This window comes from Mustela lutreola, chromosome 2 (genome assembly GCF_030435805.1).
Source record: "Mustela lutreola isolate mMusLut2 chromosome 2, mMusLut2.pri, whole genome shotgun sequence".
Classification (NCBI taxonomy): Eukaryota; Metazoa; Chordata; class Mammalia; order Carnivora; family Mustelidae; genus Mustela; species Mustela lutreola.
This window is the reverse complement of record NC_081291.1, coordinates 76197269-76220420: the sequence shown is the minus strand read 5'-3', so window position 1 is coordinate 76220420 and position 23152 is coordinate 76197269. Positions and strand designations below refer to the sequence as shown.

At 43.9% G+C, this 23152-nt stretch overlaps 1 protein-coding gene across 1 annotated transcript in view; it reads left to right on the top strand.

The window, feature by feature from the left end:
• Positions 1-23152, top strand: part of GPD1L (glycerol-3-phosphate dehydrogenase 1 like) — a 62035-nt gene that overhangs the window by 18489 nt on the left and 20394 nt on the right. Inside the window, exons 3-4 of the mRNA XM_059162391.1 lie at positions 6787-6927; positions 8508-8646. Of these exons, the coding sequence (XP_059018374.1) occupies positions 6787-6927; positions 8508-8646 (280 nt within the window). The remainder of the gene's footprint in view (positions 1-6786; positions 6928-8507; positions 8647-23152) is intronic.

Genomic DNA, 23152 nt, shown 5'->3' with positions numbered 1-23152 from the left:
CTGTGTCTGGCTTCTTTGATTTAAGATTGTGTTTCAAGGTTCCATCCGTGTTGTAGCCTGTGTCAGTACTGCATTCCCTTCCATGGCTGAGTAAGATTCTGTTTTATGGATGTACCACACTGTATTTTATCCACTTGTCCATTGATGGACATCTGGGTGGTTTGTGCTTTTCGGCTCTTGGAATTAATACAGCTGTGAACACTTGTATAGTGTTCTGTGCAAACGTGTTTCAGTTCTTTTGAGCAGGTACCTAGGAGTACCAATTGCTGGATCATGTGATATTGTTGAACTCTTCGAGGAGCTTCCAGGGTATTTTACAAGGTGACTGCACCACACTGCTCTAGCAGTGTGTGGGGGTTCCAACATGCTCCATAGCCTTACGAACACCTTTGTCATTATCCAGCTTTTTGATCCTACCCATCCTAGTGAGTAGGAAGTGGTATTTGTGATTTTGGTTTTCATGTGCCTCATGGCTAACCATGTTGAGCATCTTTTCATCTGCTTATTGGACCTTTGTATATCTTCCTCAGAGAAATCTGTATTCACAGTATTTGTCCATTTAAAAAAATGGGGATGTCTTTTTATTAATGAGTGGTAAGAACTCTTTTATTCTTTCTCAAAAATTTTATTTTTAAGTAATCTCTACGCTCAGCATAGGGCTTGAACCCATGACCCCGAGATAAGAGTCATATACTATTCCTACTGAGTCAGTCAGGCGCCCCTAGAATTTTTAATATAGGGGTGCCTGGGTGGCTCAGTGGGCTAAAGCATCCGCTCAGGTCATGATTCCAGGGTCATGGGATCAAGCCCCGTGTCAGGCTCTCTGCTCAGCAGGGAGCCTGCTCCTCCCCCACCCCCGCACCCTGCCTGCCTCTCTGCCCGCTTGTGATCTCTGTCAAATAAATAAATAAGAATCTTAAAAAAAAAAAAAAAAAAGAATTCTTAATATATATTAGATACAAGTCTATTTTCCCAGGTAAAGAATTCAGAAGTGTTTTCTACTTTTCTTCAAGTTTTTGCTTTCTTAATGTTAATCCTTTGAAGCAGGAAGGCTCCTAAGTTTGAAGTAGAATTTGTTTATTTTCCTTTCTTACTAACTCTTTGGATTTGGTTTCTTGCATAGGCCTGCATTGGCTGATGTTTCCTCCACACTTAGAATAGTGATGGGATTTTGGGGAGTCTGAGGGAGTGCCAGGGACAGTGGGCATGGTGAGGAAGAACAAAGCAGGGTGAAGAGTTTCCTTTCTGTGCTTTAAGTGATATCCTGTGCGATAAAAGGTTAGGCCGAGACAATTAAAAAAAAATGGCCCCTTACTTTTGGGTAATAGGGTTGCGATAACAACTATTAATTTTGGCTGCAGTCTTTTTCAGAATGAGAATATCAGGTCAGTCGGAGCCTCAGTATTAACTCCTTCCTCCCTGGGTATCACTTTTTGGGTTTTGTTAGAGGAGTCTTTGTCGCCATTGCTTCTCCAATGTAAATGTTCCTCGGAATCGCTTGGAGAGCTAAACAGGGATTGCTGTGTCCATCCGAGGCTTTCTAAAACTCACCGGGTCTCTGATGAGGCCCATACATGGGCATCTTTAACAGGTTCACTGGGTGATGATGATGCTGTTGTTCAGGAACCACACTTTGGGCCCACTGGTCTACCTCATCAGTCTGTATTACTGGTGTAGTTTCGGGGGCTCCGGGTGGCAGACAGCTGTGTTTCTCGCAGCAACCTCACTGCTGGCATGTTTACAGAAGACTCATCAGATAAGATGGTCTGTGCCTGAGGATCATTTTTCTGAATATGGAGCCAAAGGATATACATTTCCCTTATGCTCTTGGCTGATACTGAGACCAGAAGACCAGAAGGGCACCATTATATTTTTGAACCTCTGCTTTGCTATGTGTGTTCCTCACATGCCATTGTCTTTCATCTAAATACTAATTCCGTGGAGAATGTAGGCGAGTGGCCTGTAGGTGTCCAGTTAGCTAACTGGTGATAGAGCAAGGCCAAGGTGTGTAGATGGTCTCCAGTGATAACTTGAGCTGGGGGGATGGGAAAGAACCTTTAGGCTTCTTCACATAGATTTTTCAGCTCTGTTTTAAATTATTTTCTCTGCGTGTGTGTGTGTGTGTGTGTGTGTGTGTATGGACCAAGAGCCCTGGAGTCCTGGAAGTCTGAACATGAAGAGGACCAACCATGGTGCCTTGGTTCTGACTCCATTTTTCATTGTCCTTGCCTATGAAAGGCAAGCCCCTTTGTTCCCAGTTGTCTTTCCCAGCGTATTTCTGGTTCTTTCATGGTGGACACCCTCAGAAAGATTTTGACAGGAAGTGTGTGAAATAGGTCAGCATTTGTAAAACAGGGTCTTGGTTTCGTTCAGAGTAAAAGATAGGCAAAGACTTAACTAAAGGTTCTATTCTGAAACAGGGTATCCAGTTACTGGCTTAGCTGTGGAGCGCAGTTACTGGCATAGCTGTGGAGCGCTCGGTTGTTACTGTGTGAGAGGAATAGTGTTCCGTGAACCGACCATGCACTCAGTAGAAATGCAGCTCGTTTGTTGCACTTGCTTCTGTGGGTTAAACCCTCAGCACTCCACCAAGGAGAGCAGAAGGACATCTCTGTGTACTGTGAGCCCCCGCTCATCCCCTCCTGGAGAGCCGTCATGTTCCCAACCAACGGCAGGTTCTTTGATTTGTTGAAGAAGGAAATGGAAGGGACAGAAGGAAATCGAAACCAGAGGGCAGCTTCCTTGTGTGTTTTTTTTAAAAAAGGGACCCAGGGATGGGCAGACTCCTTAAATGGTAAGAATTTATAGAAAGCAAGTAGATTTTTCTGATGTGTGATCTCTTTCATTTGTTTTGTATCATTTTGAAGCACTCTCATGCATATTGCTTAATCTGAAAGTGCTCTGTGACGTAGCTGGGTAGGAAAATTACATTTATACCCCTCCGTACATGGGGTAAGTGAGGTCAGTGAAGATACATCTTTGTCCAAGTTCACACAGCTGGTCATTTGCAGATACAGGACTCAGACATACATCTTTCCATATTTGCTCTTCAGTTCTGGTGTCTTTCCTATTTCACCATGTTGGGAAATGTCCCAGAAGGGCGGAAAGGGAGATGCCTGAGTGTGTGCATGTGTGTTGGGGATGGATGGTGAGGAAAAGGAACAAGAGGTCTAGAGAAGAAAAAATATTTTAACTAAAGTTCAGGCCATCCGGCTCTGTGTCCGAGTGTACAGAGCAGAGATCCCCACCTAAGTAGGGCTGGCTGCCCATGGTGGAGTGAGGGTCAGTTTCTACAAAGGCTGGGAGGGGATTGGATGGGACCACAGGCAGATACCCTAAGAGCATAGAGGGCTTTGCTAGTCAAGGACAAAGCCGCTGGGGATTGGAGTCAGGAGGCTAATGGAATAGGATAAGAAATTGCTTCTGGGGATGTAGCATCTCCAAATGTGAGGGAACTAATAGGCAGATAGATGTTTGGTGACTCAGCCTAGATTACTAATCCAGAGAAGCCCCTCTGAAGAGGAAGACAGCTTCTCCCCTGCTCTGGGGAATGTGACTAAGAGAAGTGCCAGTAAACTTTGGGTTATGATCTGCTGTTTGGGGGATGACTGTGCTGCCATTCAAACCAACTTAATCTAAAATAAGGGATGATTTGGTTCAGAGGACTAAAAATCCAGGTAGAGCTGGGTTCAGGCACAGCCTGAACTAATGTCTTAAATGAGGTTCATGAGGCCCTGTGTTTTCCTCGGTTTCTCTGCTCTGCCTTCCACAAAGTTGGCTTCATTTCACAAGGGAGCCCCTTGACAGGACTAGGTTCTCCCCCTTACATTTGTAAAAGGGTTGCAGCTGTTCCAGACCTCACAGTGTCCTCCCATCCTGTTCAAGGAAAGACCCTTGTAGCTACTAGAGAAGACTAAGGAAGCAAACATCTTCTTGGCTCTCGTTGTTTTTATGTGCCCACAGGCTTAGATGGAAAGACCATCCTTGGAGTAGGGGAGGGCCCAACTCCACGCACACTGCATGGTTAAAATGGGGAAGCAGTAACTTCTGAAATGAAATTTCGGGGCACTTTTGCCAGAAAGGAGAATCCAGGCTGGGTAAATTATAGAAGTTTTCCATACCAACCAAAGGGATAAGGGGATGAAATAATTCCAGATAGATTTCCCTGGGCGATTCTTTGAGGGAGGGAGTAATGCTTATTAGCACATGTATTAAGAGAATAGACTAAGATAAAAGGAGAGACATAATAATTGCTTGACTTAAAGAACAAAAGGATTTCATTCCCTCTCACATAATAGTGGTCTAGGGCGTTGCTTCACACTGTTAACTCTTGGTCCCATCTTTCTTCCTCATGTCCTGTGTCATCTCTTAGGTCTGGGTTGTCACGGGTTTCAACAACAAAGTGGGGAGATAAAGTATAGAGGAAGCAGCTGTCTGTTTTAGGGGTTCTGTGCCATGAGTGCTCTGCACCTCCCCCTCACACTGTGTTGATGAGAACTTGGTCCATGGCCTGTGTCACTGCAGGGGCTGCTAGGAAATGCGGTCCCTAGCAGGTGACCAGTGACAGGCCTTCAGCTCTGTGATTATAGAAGAAGGCAAGAAGGAATTTTGGTGAGGAGTGGGCAGTCTCCATTGTAAGGGCGTATTCAGCCAGAGCGGCCCCACCGGATTGAACAGCCATTTTGCTGTTTATGCAGTAAAACGTAAATTGACCCTATCCCCTCCCCACCAGGGGAACTTACTTAAAAGCAAGTCCGGGAAACCAGTCCCAGGTAGCAAAGCCCAAATACACGGGTGGGTCAAGTCAGGTGGAGATCACAGCCGTAATGCAGGGATGAGTCGGGTCAGGTGGAGGCATCCAATCAGTAGAGCCGCATACTGTCTCCCTAGCTACCAAGGAGTGTGGGCCCCGCCTTTTGGGTGCCAATTCTGACCAAGGTGATAGGCTAGTTCAAATGTCTACTATAGGGTAAATTGTAATTCAGTTGGTCACCTATGTGTGACCTAGCATGACTGTGCAGCTTTCTCTGTGTGTTTCAGTCTCATCGGCCACCTGGGTGTGGCCAGGCCCAACCCCATGGCCTTTGCTCTATAAAAGTTAGTCTGTGAGGCAGGGAAGGGTCATGCTCTCTGTAAGAGGCGAGGCCCCGACCGGTTGGTTTGATTCTTGATGCTTGGTGCAAAATAAAGCTTTGCTTGACCTTCACTTTGTATCAGTCTCGCTCCTTTAATCATGGACCCGTTATTGGGGGATCCAACACAGGGGACCCAACACCATCAAATGCCCAAACTAGCTTTCCTAGGAGGCTTAGCCATCCTGAATGATGTTCCTGTGGCACATAGCAGCGCCTCCTCAGGAAAGAATCTTCTCCAGTCCCTTCATTTGGGGAACCAGGAAGGCTTTCAAAGGAGTTCAGTTAGAGTTCGGTTCAGGTATATATGACAGAAAATCTGTCATAGCAGTGACGTAAACGTTTGCTTTTGCTTCTCTCCTGTAAAAGACGTTCATGGTATAAGTGATGTGTTAATGGTGTCAGGGACTCTTTTTATCCTACTCTTCTGTCATCTCGGCATTTGGTTCCTCCTCATAGTCCAAGATGACTGTCTGAACTCCAGGCGTTCAGTTTTCTCTGGCAAAAGGAAGAGGAAAGGCCTCAGAGGGCATTTCCTGGGAGTCACACATAGCACTTCCATGGACACCCTGCTGGTCAGAACTTAATCACTTGGGGCACTTAGCTGCAAGGGGGGCTGAGGAACTAACTAGCCTTCCTTCCAGGAGTTTATGAGCTTTACACTGGGGCCTCTTGTGCTAAGGAGGAAGGGGAGAACTCTGGACATTGGACAACAATAAACAGTCTCTGTGAGAGACCACGTGCCCCCCTCACCTCTGCCTGCAGATGTGTGTGCATTTCTCTGCCCATGCTAAATTCTAAAACCCACTTTCATATTTATCTGAAGGAAAGAAACCGCCATCAGCGCCGACGTATTAAGTGCATACCAGGTGCAAAACACGATCGGTATCACTTTCATGAGCACACTCTCCCAGGGCATTACCCAGCAGAGTTTAGCGTGCGGCTGTTGACAGAGGTGTGGGCAGAGTGGTGGGAGCCAGAAGGACTTCCTGGAGTGCCCAGAGTTTAGCGACGGCAGGAAATCTTAACCTCCCCGAAAGGGCAAGGGGACAGACCTGTGTCACCAAAGCAGCCTGACCAGAGCTGAGAGGCCTGGAAGAAAGGCTGCCTGTCAGGAGGTTATAACCGTGAAACGAAGCCGAGCCAGCACCCCTGTGAGCCTGGGCCAGAATGACCCCTGGAGGGTGATAAATACCCTGACCTGTCTCCCCTCCCACCCTGGATCTCCTAGCAGTGTCCCACTTCAGCTGAGTCCCAACTGGCAGGCTTTAGAGAGCAAGGGCCCTAGGGAAAACAGTCCAGGAAGGCAGCTCCCCGGGGAACACAGCAGGGAGGAGAAGGGCAGAAAGTGGATTGGGGGTTTGGGAGAGCAGCACAGAACAACCCACACAGTATTACGATTCCTTTTCCCAAGTAGGGAAACTGAGGCATGGAGAAGCTAAGTCACTTTCCTAGCTGGGAAGCAACAGACAGGACCCTCTTAGCTTCAGATGTGTCCTGAAGGGGAAGGCTGAGCACACGGCACACTTGCCTTTCCTGTCCGCTGCCCAGTGCTCTGCACACAGTAGGCATCTATAAATGGTCAATGATTGAAATCATCCAGAGAGGCATATGTGGGCATATGAGTAACCGTTTCCTTTTTCTTGTCTCGTAGGTCGCTGTCCCAAACCTCAGCGAGGCAGTGCAGGACGCAGACCTCCTAGTGTTTGTCATTCCCCACCAGTTCATTCACAGAATCTGTGACGAGATCACCGGGAGAGTACCCAAGGAAGCGCTGGGCATCACCCTCATCAAGGTAACTGGCCCCCTGACCTCAGGCAGAAAAAGCATTGTTGGACTTCAGTTACGGGGAAATTGTATTTCCTCTGACTCCCGTTTGTTGGAAGTAGGAGCTGAAAGGGAGGCTATGGCACTTTTTTGTTTTCTGGGTTTTTTTTGTTTTTTTTTTTTTTTAAAGATTCCTAGAAGGTGATCGATGACACATCCCCGGAGCTTCCCTGAGCTCAACTTCAGGCGAGAGCTGCTTTCTATCACAGAGGGTTTTAGCCTTGGCAGTGATATGAGGATGGGCTTCTCCGGGTGAGCCTTGCTGCCAGAAAGAACCTGTCCAGGACACGGGTCTCAGCCTGCGTCCTGGGAATCACCGGTGGTTTGTGGTGCCGGGAAATGCATCCTCGTTCGTTTCCACTCTGGGTACATGCTCGAAAGGGAGTTTTTAACCAGAAGTTCATAGGCTACCCCCACACGTCCCTAGACAGAATTCAGGAAGTTCCTGGCTTATATGTGGGGGAGAAAAATTATATTTTTGTTCGTTTTAACTTCTAACTGAAATGAGCATTTTCAGATGCCAGCCACAGGCCAGACTTGCAATAACTATAACATTAGCATGACCCGTGGCTCTGTTGTTGACAGAAATCGCAGGTGTTTTCCTTCCACTTTATAACGCCTCCAGGTATCTCAAGGTAGCATTTACGCTGATCATGACCTTGAAACTGTGGTCATTGGTAAACCTGCCAAATCCTCTTTTTCTAATTGCATTAATAAAACAGCACATTTATGACTTGTCATAGATTTGTGTGATTTCCTTTTTTTAAAACGTTTTGATAACTGTGTTTCAGTATAATTGGCTTCCTGGGTCATCTCATGCATTTTGCTTTATGCATATGAAATTCTGAGAGTGAGTCCATAAAACTTCACCAGACTGCCAGAGGTGAAGGCCACATCATAAAAAAGGTTAAGAACCCTGTGGAGAGATTTTGTTCTCTAAAGCGGTTCACAGATGAATATTTATGGAAGCAGACTTGAACAACTCACATATCAGTTATAAATACAATGGATAAATAAATAGTGGACTTTATTTTGGAATACTACATGGTGGTAAATAGGAACACACCAGAACGTTCATGCAGCCATATAGATGAGTCTCTAAAATGATAGTGGAGCACCAAGTGGTACCTCATGGGTGAACCGTACAGTTGCACTTACAGACTTTGAGAAACAGGCAATATGGTGTAACAGATTATTAGGAATATAGCCTTATGTGGCAAAACTTGGTCAAGAAGAGAAGGGAACAGTGCATACAGCCTTGGGTAGTGGTTCACTCTGGTCGGGGTGGGGACTAGTGGTGAGAAGGAGTATGGACTAGGGGAGGAACACACGAGACTTCAGTGGTACAGGCTGTGTTCTGGGTGGTCACATGTCCATTTTCTTCCCCCTTTTGTTGTTAGGCAGACACGGTATGTATGTTACCTTGGAAGAGCTGTTTTTCAAGTTGTGTATCCCCACTGGGTGCCTGTATCTGCATTAGTAACAGAGCAACCATGTCATGAGTTTTCATTTGGTTTGTTTTCCTCAAACTTGTTGACATCCTTACAGGGCATAGACGAGGGTCCTGAGGGGCTGAAGCTCATTTCCGACATCATCCGGGAGAAGATGGGCATTGACGTCAGTGTGCTCATGGGAGCCAACATTGCCAGTGAGGTGGCTTCAGAGAAGTTTTGTGAGACCACCATTGGTGAGGTTACCTGGGTGGGGAGGCCTGGGGAGCCCGGATATGGTGTTTCAAAATGTACATTTGCGATTTCTGGTATTTTCTGTACTGGACTCTTCCTCATGTGGATATTCAGTGGTATAGGGATTTAATGTAAAGGAGGTCTTTCTGTGGAACTGAAGTGTTTCAACAGCTTCCAGAATGAAAGTAAAGGCCAGGAGACCATTTGGACCTCCCCTGATCACATAGTGAATTATCAAACACAAAAATGCAGAGTTGCTTATACTGAAAAGCGGGTGATAACATCCATGGAGTGGCTCCCCTGGCCTTTGAAAACCCAGATCTCTTTTTTTTTTTTTTTTTTTTTTAAACTCTCAAATGCCAGTATCTGATCCTCATTGGATTCCAGTGCCATTGAAAGCTTTGGCAGCACATATACTAAAAATTGTAACGATAAAAATTGATGGGAATGAGCCCTGTTTCAGGTGAGTTATCTAAAACTCTGTGAACAAGTTACCTGCCCCAAGGTCACATAGCTAGTTTAGAACCCAGGCATGAACTTGGCCATCTTGTTTCCTAAATTAGAAAGCTCTTTCTACTCTTACACAACATTGGTGTTGTGAAAATTTCTGCTTCTTTTTAAAAGGGTTGTGGAATTCTCGTGTGCCCATGTACCGTATGAAAAGATAGAGGGACGTCTGGGTGGCTCAGTGGGTTAAGCCTCTGCCTTCGGCTCAGGTCATGATCCCAGGGTCCTGGGATCAAGCCCTGCATCCGGCTCTCTGCTCAGCAGGGAGCCTGCTTCCTTCTCTCCCTGCCTGCTTCTCTGCCTACTTGTGATCTCTGTCTGTCAAATAAATAAATAAAATTTAAAAAAAAAAAAAAAAAAAAGGAAAGAAAGAAAAGACTGATAGAAAAGTAATATTGCTATATTTGCAGGTGCTTGGAAAGATTTCAGTTTATTTACTACTCCAGAACTTCCTTCTACCTTTGTCAAACATACCAGCAATGTGAATGATTTCTCCCTGCAGCTTTGTAAAGGGAGGCCCTGAGAGAGGTCAGGCACTTTTGAGTAAGATAGAATGCATGGGAAAAAGCAGCTCCTGGTTCTTTTTTTTTTTTTAAACTTTATTTATTTGAGAGAGAATGAGGGAGTGCAGAGGGAGAAGGAGACTCCCTGCTGAGTAGGGAGCCCAACACAGGGCTGGATACCAGGATCCTGAGATCATGACCTGAGCCAAAGGCAGGTAGATGCTTAATTGACTGGGGGTTAAGAGCCCGGTAGCTCTGGATTTTTCTAAATGCCTGCAAGTTAGGACGGTTTTACTTCTTTTGCTTATTTCTCTCTCTCTCTCTTTTTTTTTTTTTTTTTTTAAAGATTTTATTTATTTATTTGAGAGAGAGGGATGAGAGGGAGGGGAGAAGGTCCAAGGGAGAAGTAGACTCCCTGCAGAGCTAGGAGCCCCATGTGGGACTCGATCCTGGGACTCCAGGATCATGACCTGAGCTGAAGGCAGTGGCCTAACCAACTGAGCCACCCAGGCGCCCCTTGCTTATTTCTTTTTATTTTTAATTGGCATTGATATGTGGAAAATAGGTATGATCAAAAGAAAACCATTTCTTACATTTAATTTCCATTGTTCTTATGTCTGTAAACTATTAATTTATGTTTATAGTTAAGCTATGTACTGCTTTATAATTGTTCTATTTGTTTAATATATAACATAATTTACATACATTTTCGCAGCTGGATAGTATTCCATCAATAATCCCATATATCTGTGCACTTAAAACTTTTCTTTTTTGAGAACTGCTATCTTATGGAGAACAGAGGTATTGCTAAATAATACAATGAAGAAAACAAAATGGACTATAGTCAATCCAGGTTGATACTTATAAAAATGACATACATAGACAGAGGTAAGAAAATTCAAACAGTATGAGAAAGTGTGTCGTTAGAATTAAGATTATGATTTCTGGAGCTTGGGAAGATGGCAGAGCATGAGGAACGTGAGCTCATCCCATCTCACAGGTACAAACAGGTATCCTCCACATCCAAGTCAATAAATAGAGAGGGATCCAGAGATGGGCAGAACGAACTTCGCGGCTAATACAGAGAAGAAGTTGCATCTGACAAGTGAGGAAGGTCAGAAAGGTGGAGGGAGGCTGCCCACAGGAGGGAGAGAGCTGTGTGCATGGGGAGGGCAGAGAAATGAGCTGTTGTACCGGTGAGCTCCCACGGGAACACTAATCCCCAAACATTTGGCTTTAAGAACGAGAGGGGCTGAATTCCATGAGTCTGTATAATAAGTGGGAATTGGAACCTGGAGCTTTGGAAGTCAGCTGACTCAGTACTGAGCGAGCCTGGAGGGTGAGGGATGGCAGGGTTGCTACCCTTAAAGGGCAGCCTGAGGCAGAGAGGCAACATAAAAATAGCAGTTTAGGGGCGCCCGGGTGGCTCAGCGGGTTAAGCCGCTGCTTTCGGCTCAGGTCATGATCTCAGGATCCTGGGATCGAGTCCCGCATCGGGTTCTCTGTTCAGCAGGGAGCCTGCTTCCCTTTATCTCTCTCTCTCTGCCTGCCTCTCCATCTACTTGTGATCTCTCTCTGTCAAATAAATAAATAAAATCTTAAAAAAATAAATAGCTGTTTACACAGTGTTGGGGGACCAGTGGGAGACAGATCTGTTCATACTGATTTTGGAGCATGTTGGTGGACTTCTCTGAAAATGAGGGAACTGCCAGGCGCCATTTTCCACCTCCATCCCCCAACATAAATATAGAGCCATCTTTGGAAGGCAGGGCTGCACAAACATTTGTAGCCTCTGCCCAGCATTCAGGGCAAATTTTATTAAAGCTGTGTGCATGCCCTGCCTAGTCACTGGGTGCACACCTATCTCCTTGCGTAGCACCCAGACACCATTGCACATTTTGCCTAGCCTCATGACCCTAGCCACGCAGCTTTCCAGCCACAGTGGCACTTCAAGAGATCCAGCATAGGACTAGAGTCCCAACACTCATTTTTTTAACACCACCACTTCGCTCCCAAGTTCCCCAGTGGGTACGTCCTCTCAGAGCAGATCTGCCTGCGTCCCATGAACACCACAGAGAGCACAACCCTCAGCAGGCAGGGAATCAGTGCCAATGTCCACACTGGAAGGAAAAGTGATTCAGACATGACAGCAGGACCTAAGCAACACACACAGGATACTCTCTTGAAATGAGGGGTTCTGGGGAACAGGGGATGTGCACCACAGGGACTTTAGGACCTCCTCTGCATAACATCACTAAATGAGAAGATGTTGTTTTCTTCACTCTCAGAGACAGACACAATGAGGAGACAGAAATTTATCCCAAATGAAAGAACAGGACAAGGCACAGCCAGAGATCTAAGCAAAATAGTACAAGTAACTTGCCTGATAGAGAATTTGAAGCAGTGATCCTAAGGATACTTACTGGACTTGAGAAGAGTGGAAGATGTGAGGGAGATGCTTAATGTAGTGATAAGGAATAACGGAGCAGAGATGAAGGGCTCAAGAAATGAAATGAGAAACATGCCTAATGGAATGAGCAGTGGGATGGAAGAAACAGAGGAAGGAATTAGTGACCTGGAAGACGGAGAAATGGAAAGTGTTCAAGCTGAACAAAAGAGAGAGAAAAGAATTGTGCAAAATGAGAATAGACTGAAGGAACTCAGGGACTCCATCAAATGTAGTAATATTTGTATTATAGGAGTCTCAGAAGAAGAGAAGATGGGGCAGAAAATTTATTTGAAGAAATAATAGCTAAAAACTTCGTTATCTGGGGAAGGAAACATGTCCAGCTCCAGGAAGCACTGAAAACTCCATCGAAATCAACAAAAGCAGGGGCCCGTGGGTGGCAGTCAGTTAAGTGTCTGACCCTTGGTTTTGGCTCAGGTTATGATCTCAGGGTCATGAGATCAAGCCCTGCATCTCTTTCTGTACTCAGTGTGCAATCTGCTTGAGATCCTCTCTCTCTTTTCCCTGTGCCCCTCCCCCCGCCTGCTTGCTCTCCTCTCTCTAAAATAAATAAATCTTTTTAAAAAAAAATCAACAAAAGCAGGGGTGCCTGGGTGGCTTAGTGGGTGAAAGCCTCTGCCTTCAGCTCAGATCACAATCTTAGGGTCCTGGGATTGAGGCCCGCATAGGGCTCTCTGCTTGGTGGGGAGCCTGCTTCCCCCTCCCTTTCTGCTTGCCTCTCTGTCTACTTGTGATCTCTCTCTGTGTCAAAAAAAAAAACCTTTAGGGACGCCTGGGTGGCTCAGTTGGTTAAGCAGCTGCCTTCAGCTCAGGTCATGATCCCAGAGTCCTGGGATCGAGTCCCACATCGGGCTCCTTGCTCGGCAGGGAGCCTGCTTCTCCCTCTGCCTCTGCCTGCCATTCTGTCTGCCTGTGCTCGCTCTCTCTCCCTCTCTCTCTCTCTGACAAATAAATAAAATTAAAAAAAAATATTAAAAAAAAAAAAAAAAAACCTTTAAAAAATCAACAAAAGCAGACCCACACCAAAACATTGCAATTAAAATTGCAAAATAAAGTGGTAAGAAGAAATCTTAAAAGCAGCAAGGTAAAAGAACTTGGGCACCTGGGCGGCTCAGTTGGTTAAGCAACTGCCTTCAGCTCAGGTCATGATCCTAAAGTCCTGGGATTGAATCCTGCATCAGGCTCCCAGCTATGTGGGGAGTCTGCTTCTCCCTCTGACCTCCTCCTGTCTCATGTTCTCTCTCACTATCTCAAATAAATAAAATCTTAAAAAAAAAAAAAAAAGAAGAAGAAGAAGAAGAAAAGATGACACTTAAAGGGGAAAACCCATAAGGCTAACAGAAAACTCTTCAACAGAAACTTGGCAAGCCAGAAGGGAGTAGCATGATATATTCAAAGTGCTGAATGGGAAAAATCTGAGGCCAAGAATACTCTATCAAGCAAGGCTGTCATTAGGAATAGAAGGAGAGAGAAACAGTTTCCCAGAGTCCCACATTAGGTTCCTTGCTTGGCGGGGAGCCTGCTTCTCCCTCTGCTTCTGCCTGCCTCTCTGCCTATGCTCGCTCGCTCTCTCTCCTTCTGTCTCTGACAAATAAATAAATAAAATAAAATAAAATAAAAACCCATCTATATGCTGCCTCCAAAAGACTCGTTTTATTTTATTTATTTATTTATTTAAAAGATTTTATTTATTTATTTGATAGTAGATGGAGAGGCAGGCACAGAGAGAGAGGGAAGCAGGCTCCCTGCCGAGCAGAGAGCCCGATGCGGGACTCGATCCCAGGACCCTGAGATCATGACCTGAGCCGAAGGCAGTGGCTTAACCCACTGAGCCACCCAGGCGCCCCCAAAAGACTCATTTTATACTTAAATACACCTGCATATTGAAAGTGAGGGGATGGAGAAGCATGTATCCTGCAAATGGTTGTCAAAAGAAAGCTGGAGTAACAGTACTTAATATCAGACAAAGTAGACTTTAAAACAAGAGTGTAACAAGAGACAAAGAAGGATACTATATATCTTAAAGGGGATGATCCAACAAGAAGATATAACAATTGTAATTACTTATGCACCCAAATATATAATAAAACAGTTAATAACAATCACAAAGGAACTAATTAGTAATGATACAGTAATAGTAGGGGACACACCACTTACATCAGTGGACAGATCATCTAAACAGAAAAGCAACAAGGAAACAATGGCTTTGAATGACACACTGGAACAGATGGATTTAACAGGTATATTGAGAACACTTCCATCCTAAAACAGCAAAATACACGTTCTTTTCAAGTACACATGGAACATTTTCCAGAATAGATCACATATTATTAGCCCACAGAACAGGCCTCAACAAATAGAATAAGATTGAAGTCATAACCATGTATCTTTTCTGACCACAACCTTATGAAACTGGTAATCAACCACAAGAAAAAATATGGAAAGACCAAAAATACATGGAGGTTAAATAACATGCTACTAAATAATGAATGGTCCACCAGGAAATCAAATAAGAAATAAAAAGATAAATGGAAACAAATGAAAATGAGAACATAAAGGTTTAAGACCTTTGGGATGCAGCAAAGAGTCCTAAGAGGGAGGTAAATAGCAATACAGGCCTATCCAATGAAGCAAGAAAAGTCTCTAATAAACAACCTAAATTTAACACCTAAAGGAGCTAGAAAAAGAAAAAGCAACAAATCCTAAAAAGAGCAGAACAAAGGAAATATAAAGATTAGAGCAGATATAAATGATACAAAACCAAAATGATAGATCAATGAAACCAGAAGCTATTTCTTTGAGGGGGGAAAAATAAAATTGATAAACCTCTAACCAGACTTATCAAGAAAAAAGAAAGGACACAAAATCTTAAATGAGGGAGGAAAAATAACAGCCACAGCAGCACAGAAATGCAAACAAGTTGGAGAGAATATTATGAAAAACTACAGGCCAACAACCTGGAAGAAATGGATAAATTCCTAGAAACCTATAAACTATCAAAACTGAAATAGGAATAAGGAGAAAACGTGAACAGACCCATAACCAGCAAAGAAAGAAATGGTAATCAAAAAAGTCCAAACCAAAGTTAGGACAAGATGGCTTCATTTATTTTTTTAATTATTATTACTTTTTTAAAAATTCATTTTAAAATTTTACTTTTTTCTTTGAGAGGGACCACACAAGCAGGGGGATCAGCAGAGGGAGACCGAGAAGTAGACTCCCTGCTCAGCGGGAAGCCTGATACAGGACTCAATCCCAGGACCCTGGGGTTATGACCTGAGCTGAAGGCAGACACTTAACTGCCTGAGACACCCAGGCACCCCTGAGATGGCTTCATTTTAAAGATGAGTTGATACAGAGGCACCTGAGTGGCTCATTTAAAGCCTCTGCCTTCGGCTTGGGTCATGATCCCAGGGTCCTGGGATCGAGCCCCACATCGGGCCCTCTGCTCAGTGGGGAGCCTACTTTCCCTCTCTCTCTGCCTGGCTCTCGACCTACTTGTGCTCTCTATCAAATTAATTAATTAATTAATTATTTTAAAAAGACGAGTACATACATAGTCTTCTCAACCTATTCCAAAAAAATACAAGAGGAAGGAAAATTTCCAGATTCATTCTATGAGGCTGGTACTACCCTGATACCAAAACCAAACAAAGATACCACTAAAGAAGAGAACTACAGGCCAGAATCCCTGATGAACACAGACCAAAAATTCCCAACAAAGTACTAGCAAACCAAATACAACAGTACATTAAACAAATTATTCATATGATCAGGTGGGATTTATTCCTGGGTTGCAAGGGTAGTTCAGTTTTTGCAAATCAATCAATGTGATCATACCAATAAGAGAACTCACCACTGTTGTTCAACATAGTATTAGAAGTCCTAGCTACAGCAGACAACAAAAAGAATAAAAGGAATCCAAATTCGTAAAGAAGAAGTAAAACTTTGACAATTTGCAGATGACATGATACTGTCTATAGAAAACCTGAAAAAGGCTCAGTTAGTTGGGCGGCTGCCTTCAGCTTAGGTCATGGTCCCAGAGTCCTGGGAACAAGTCCCGAATCCCGGCTCCCAGCTCTGCAGGGAGTCTGCTTCTCCCTCTGACCTTCCCCCCATCATGCTCTCTCTCACTGTCAATCTCTCAAATAAATAGATAAAATCTTAAAAGAAACAAACTGAAAAACTTCACCAAAAAACTGCTAGAACTGGTAAATAATCTCAGTAAAGTTGGAGAATACAGTATCAGTGTACAGAAATCTGTTGCATTTCTATACATGAATAATGAAATAGTAGAGAAACGAAGAAAGCAATCCCGTTTGTAGTTGCACTAAAAATAAGATACCTAGGAGTAAACCTAACCAGAGAGGTGAAAAACCTATATTCTGAAAACTATTATGACACCGGTGAAAGAAATTGAAGATGACACAAAGAAATGGAAAAGCGTTCTATGCTCAGAGATTAGATGAGCAAATACTGTTAAAATGCCTATACTACCTAAAGCAATCTACATGTTTAATGGGGTCTCTATCAAAACACCAACAGCATTTTTCACAGAACTAGAACAAACAGTCCTAAAATTTGTACGGAACCACAGAAGATTCTTAACAGTTGAAACAATCTTTAAAAAGAAAGGCAAAGCTGGAGACATCCCAATTCCAGACTTCCCAGTTATATTACAGAGCAGTAATAATCAAAACAGTATGGTATTAATACAAAAGTAGGCACATAGATCAGTGCCATAGAATAGAAAATCCCAAAATAAGCCCACCATTACATGGCCAAGTAATCTTGAACAAAGCAGGGGGGAAGTCTCTTCGGCAAAAAGCTCTGTGAAAATTAGAGAGCAACCTGCAAAAGAATGAAGCTGGACCACCTTCTTACATCATATACAGAAATCCATTCAGATGAGTTAAAGACCTAAATGTGAGACCTAAAACCATAAAAATCCTAGAAGAGAGCACAGACAGTAATTTCTTCCTAGATTTGTCTCCTGAGGTAGGGAAAACAAAAGGAAAAAATAAACTATTGGGACTACATCAAAATAAAAACCTTCTGCACAGCGAAGGGAATAGTCAGCTAAACAAAAAGGCAGCCTACAGAATGGGAGAAGATATTTGCAGATGACATATCCGGTAAAGGGCTAGTATCCAAAATACATAAAGAACTTACGGGACTCAACATCCAAAACCCAAATAATCCAGTGAGAAAATGGGCAGAAGACTTGAACAGACATGTCTCCAAAGAAGACATCCAGATGGCCAACAGACCCATGAAAAGATGCCCAATATCACTTATCAGGGAAATGCAAATAAAAACTTCAATGAGATACCACCTCACACCTGTCAGGATGGCTAAAATCAACAACACAAGAAACAACTGGTGTTGGCAAGGATGTGGAGAAAGGGGAAACGTCTTGCATTGTTGGTGGGAATGAAAACCAGTTCAGCCACTGTGGAAAAGTATGGAGGTTTCTCAAAAAGTTAAAAATACAGGGTGCCTGGGTGGCTCAGTCAAACGCCTGGCTTTTTTTTCCGGCTGAGGTTACAGATTCAGGGTTGTAAGAGTGAGCCCCGCATTTGGCTCCATGCTGAGCTGGTGGGATCTGCTTGAGATTCTTCCCCCTCTACTCCTCCCCCTCCTCTCTAAAATAAATTTTAAAAAAGAAGTTAAAAATAGAACTACCCTATAATCCAACAATCACACGCCTGGATATTTACCCCTGAAATACAAGAACACTAATTCAAAGGTATACATGCACCCCTATGTTTATGGCAGCATTATTTATAATAGGCAAGATAGGGAAGCAACCCAAGTGTCCATTGATTGATGAATGGACAAAGATGCGGTGCATGTGTATAGTGGAATATTACTCAGCCATAAAAAAGAACGAACTCTTGACATTTGCAGCAACATGGATGGAGGGAGCTAGAAAGTATAATGCTAAGTGAAGTAAGAGGAGGACAAGACCATATCATTTCACTCATCTGGAATTTAAGAAAAAAAAGCAAAGAGAAAAAATAAGAGAGAAATCAAGAATCAAGACTCTTGAATTACAGAGGACAAACTGATGGTTACCAAAGAAGAGGTGTGGGGTGGGGGGATGGGTAAATAGGTGCTAGAGATTAAGGAGAGTACTTGCAACGAGCACGGGGTGATGTATAGAAGTGTTGAATCACTATATTGTACACATGAAACTAAATATAAAACTATGTTAACTAACTGGAATTAAAACTTCTTTAAAAATTAAAAACAAAAATCCACAGCATATCTTTTTTTTTTTTTTTTTTTAAGATTTTATTTATTTATTTATTTGACAGAGATTACAAGTAGGCAGAGAGGCAGGCACAGAGAGAGAGGAGGAAGCAGGCTCCCTGCCAAGCAGAGAGCCCAATGCGGGACTCGATCCCAGGACCCTGAGATCATGACCCGAGCTGAAGGCAGCGGCTCAACCCACTGAGCCACCCAGGCGCCCTCCACAGCAAATCTTAAGGTATCCACTAAGATACCTTAACCTAAAACTATTTAAAAAGTTAAAAACAAAAACCCACAGCAAATCTTAAAGTGTCTACTAAGAAACTCGAGATTTAGGGAGTTAATAGTGATTTACCCAAGATTCTATAGCTAGCTATTGGTGGAGTCAAGATTTGGATCAGGACTGACTTCAAGCTCTTGATCTCTAGGTACCATATACTAGTGTCCTTTTTAGTTGGTTCCTAACTCAATGTTGACTTGGGTTCATTCCTGTGGAGATAAAGGAACAAGGGCTTACCCAGTTTCAGGTCCCACCTCTGGAGCTCCTCAGCATGGAAGGAGGCTCATTTTGTTCACATAGAGATCATAGGGATTTCAGAAAATCACAGACCAGCAGAGCAGAAAGGAACCTCTGATATCACCCCAGACCATCCATTGCTTAACAGATGAAGAATGAGTTACTTCACAAGATCACACAGCCAGGGGTGCCTGGGTGGCTCAGTGGTTAAGCCTCTGCCTTTGGCTAAGGTCATGATCTCAGGGTCCTGGGATTGACCCCGCATAGGGCTCTTGCTCAGCGGGGAGCCTGCTTCCCTTTCTCTCTCTCCGCCTCCCTCTCTGCCTACTTGTGATCTCTCTCTGTCAGATAAATAAACAAAATCTTAAAAAAAAAAAAAATCACAGAGGCAGAAGGGAATGGTCTTGGGTCTGCTTTCCACCTAACCCTACCTTACTGAAGACATTGTGAACTTTGCTGGCTGATCTCATTTGTTCAGCAAATTGTTTAGCAGATTGGAGCCATTTATATAAAATCAGGAGATTAGTGACTTTGAAACAGATATAGTCTGACACAGTACAAAATAGCCAAGAATAGGTCTGTTGTGTAAACATCCTTCAGCCTTGGGGCACCTGGGTGGTTCAGTGGTTTAAGCCTCTGCCACAGTATGAAGTAGACAAGGATAGGTCTGTTGTGCAAATATCCTCCAGCCTTGGAGCACCTGGGTGGTTCAGTGGGTTAAGCCTCTTCGGCTCAGGTCATGATCTCAGGGTCCTGGGATGGAGTCCGGCAGGCAGCAGCAGCATCATCGAGCTCTCTGCTCCGCAGGGAGCCTGCTTCCCCCTCTCTCTGCCTGCTGCTCTGCCTGCTTGTGATCTGTCAAATAAATAAAATCTTTAAAAAAAAAAAAAAAAAAACCCTTAAGCCTCAATTAAATGGCCAGCCCCTCTTATCATAAAGAAGCATTACATTTCTTAACTCATTTTCTGTGCCAACATTTTGAACAGTAAGAAGTAAGGGAAAATGTGATCTGTTCTTGTCACAGGAATTGTTCTATAAAAAAGAGGAAAACACATCAAATTTCCACATCCATTCCCCATACTGAAAACACAGTGTTCCTACATAATTGCAATAGCATCCTTTAAAAAAAAAAAAAAAGAAATTGTAATTCCCATCTCTCTTCCCAAAAGGAATCCCTGTTAGCAGTTTCTAAGTATTCTTCCAGGGGGGGAGAAATTGTATGTATACCTGCCTATATATAGGTTTTATTCTCTAACAGTTAATTCTTTTAGCCACCTGTGATTCTAATGTAGCCTGTGAAATTACATAATCACTTTTGTTAAAAAAAAAAAACTAACTAGTTGTTCCAACTCAGTTTTATTTTGCCAATAATAAATTGGCAATCAGTCTTGGCAGTCGATTGGAAATGGCTGGTTGCCCTAATCATTCTGTAGGGCTGAGATCCCATCTCTAATCCTTGATTGAAACCTGTGTCTACCCATAGAATCTGCTAGAATTTTTATGTACCTGTAAGTCATGTTCATTGTCGGGAAACATTTAGTGGGGCATATTAGGCTCTTTTGTTTTGTAAAGACAGACAAATGCACAGAAATTATTTCTCTTTCCCTCTGGCTTCTGTTTATCCAGTGAGTCGTGCCTTCTCTGTAGATTGGCGACGTCTGTTGGCAACAGGTCACTCTTGGCAACAGTGACCTGAATTAAATTAAGTAAAATATTGAAAGGAAACTAAAACCCAAAGGTGATATTTTCTAAATTGTTTTATAGAACCTGAACTTAACCAGGAGGAAATAACCAGGAGGAAATAACATAAATAATGTTATAAAACAGCTGGCTTGCCCTCTTAAAAAATGCCAATGTCATGAAAGACAGCGAAAGGTTAAGGAGTGTCCCAGATTAAGAAGACTCCAGAGACGTGCCTGCCAAATGCAGTAGGATCCTGGGTTGGGGGAGGGAAAGACAGCATTGTACTAATAGGAAAGATTAGAATGTGAATTGTATATTAGATAATTGTACCAACATTAAATTTCCTGCATTCGATAATGGCGCTGTGGTTAATCCAGATCTCCTTCCTTGATGACATTAGCAACCAACTCATTCTTAATTATGGTAGGTTCAGGAGTTTCCACCCACTGGAGTCTTTTGTGGAGGGAGAAGAAAAAACAGCCTTGTTTTTCAGACACTTGTAAAAACTCTAACTGGCATGGTGAACTGTGGTGCCCCCTTGCGGTGAGAGTTCCCTTCATTCTTGGGACTGACTTCAAGAACTGGAGACTTTTCACGGTCACCCCACAAATACTTTTCAAAGCCTGTTACATATTCAGCATCTGCTAAGTGTCAAGGATACATAAGCTCCCCGTGGAGCTTCCGAGCACACAAACAAGTATGGAATCACACACACACACAATGGAAGGTTCGAAGGTGTCATATTACATAGGTTGATTATCTCTAAAACGTGGCATGAAACGGAAGGGACAGTCCCTGTTTGGTTCATATTGGGTGTGGGGCAGCCTTTCCCCGTGGCTGTTGAGCATTACCCGTTCTAAACCAGATGGTCTGGGTCCCTGCTTCCCTCCTCACTACTTGTGATTGGTAATAATACAGTGAGTGCTTTCCTTGCTGTGACTTAAAATAATCATTTTTTTTTTTTTTTTTAAGTACAAATGAGAAAAAGTGAGATTGCAGTCAATCAAGCCCACCTCTCTCAGGGACACTGTTTAATTTGCAGCCGCAGAGGACCTGGGAGACCGAGCCCACCCGTCTCGGTGGCAGATGGAGAGTGCCCTTCTTTCTGCCTATGTTGCCTGTCCGCTCACAGCAGCAGCTCGAGCCTAGCTGCAGACAGCTGGATTAGTGACCTCAGCCAGGGGCTTGTCTGTGGAGGTCCGGATCGTCCTTTGTGTTGGAGGCACTGAGCACTGACCCGTGGTGAGGGATGGAGGAGAAGGACAGTGATGATGTCATGATGTGGAGGCTGGGGGCTGAATTACCCAACCCCGGTGATGAAACAGGGTTGCACAGAGTCACCCACATGGCCTGGTGGACTGTTTGAAAAAGGAAGAGGACAGTTGGCTCAAACAGACACAGCTCTAATGTTTGGAGAACTCTACTAAATAAGCGGTGCTTACAGAATAGGAGTACTATTACAAGCAGTGCTTGTAGAATAGGAAATGTGTTTCTAAGGATTGGATGTAGAGATTTGAAACATTTTATTATGGACAGTTTCTTTAAAGAAAGCAAAAGGAGAGGTGGAACAGGGTCGTGAGCCCCAGATATCCGTCATCCATCCCGCTCTCCCCGGGATTGTTTTCACATTATATTACTTACGGATGGAATCGTAGTGGTGGACAGTTATCTTTGTCGTCTTCACTGGAAGAATGCAGCTGTGTGAGTTTATTTGGGTTTTGCTGGTTTCTCTTGCTACCTCTCTGCCCCACCCCCAGGAGGAAGCATAGCATAGACAGAACATGGGCTCCGGAACCCAGTGGAAAGCACTCACTGTATTATTACCAATCATAAGCACCTGGGTTAGAATTGGGCTCTGCCTCCTATGAGTGGGTTGATCCTGGGCACATCGGTAAACCTCTCTGGGGCCCCCTAGGTCTGCAAATGGCGAACCTCAGTCATGAGCATGTGTCAGCTCTCCCCATCATTATTCTGTGGGACTTCTGTGCACTCTAATAGGCTCTTTCACACCTGCTTCTTATTTAACCCCACAACAGTCCTGAGGGTGCTATAGTATTTCACTCCTGAGGAAGCTGAACCCGCAGTAGGTGAAATCAGTTTGCAAGCTTGTCCTCGGGAGTCAGCTGGGGAGCACGAAAAGCCACTGATGCGGGTTCCACCACGGGAGACTGATTTAATCGGCCGGGGATGATCCCCAGGTGATTATAATGCGCAGAGACACATGTGGGAACAAGCTTGGGAACCTGGAGGCAGGCAGAGCCCCAGTACTGTAGCCCTCAGTGAGCCTTCTGCCATTTCTGTGTGGCCACTTGACTTGGGAGACTAGATGTGGCTGGGAAGGTTAATCCTCTGCTTTCCAGAGCCGAGCCCCACCCTTGCACCCTCGTGGATCAGAGTGTTTCACACCAGGCTTTATGTGTAAAGTTTTATTTGTGTTTTAGTTTTAATCCCAAATCCCTAAACAAAACAAAATGAGACAAAGGAAAAACTCCAGAGCCTCCATCCCATTCCAGGTGCCGCCCCAGGGGACAGAAGGTAGCAGTACTCTTTGAATGCATTTCCTTCTGTCTAGTCCT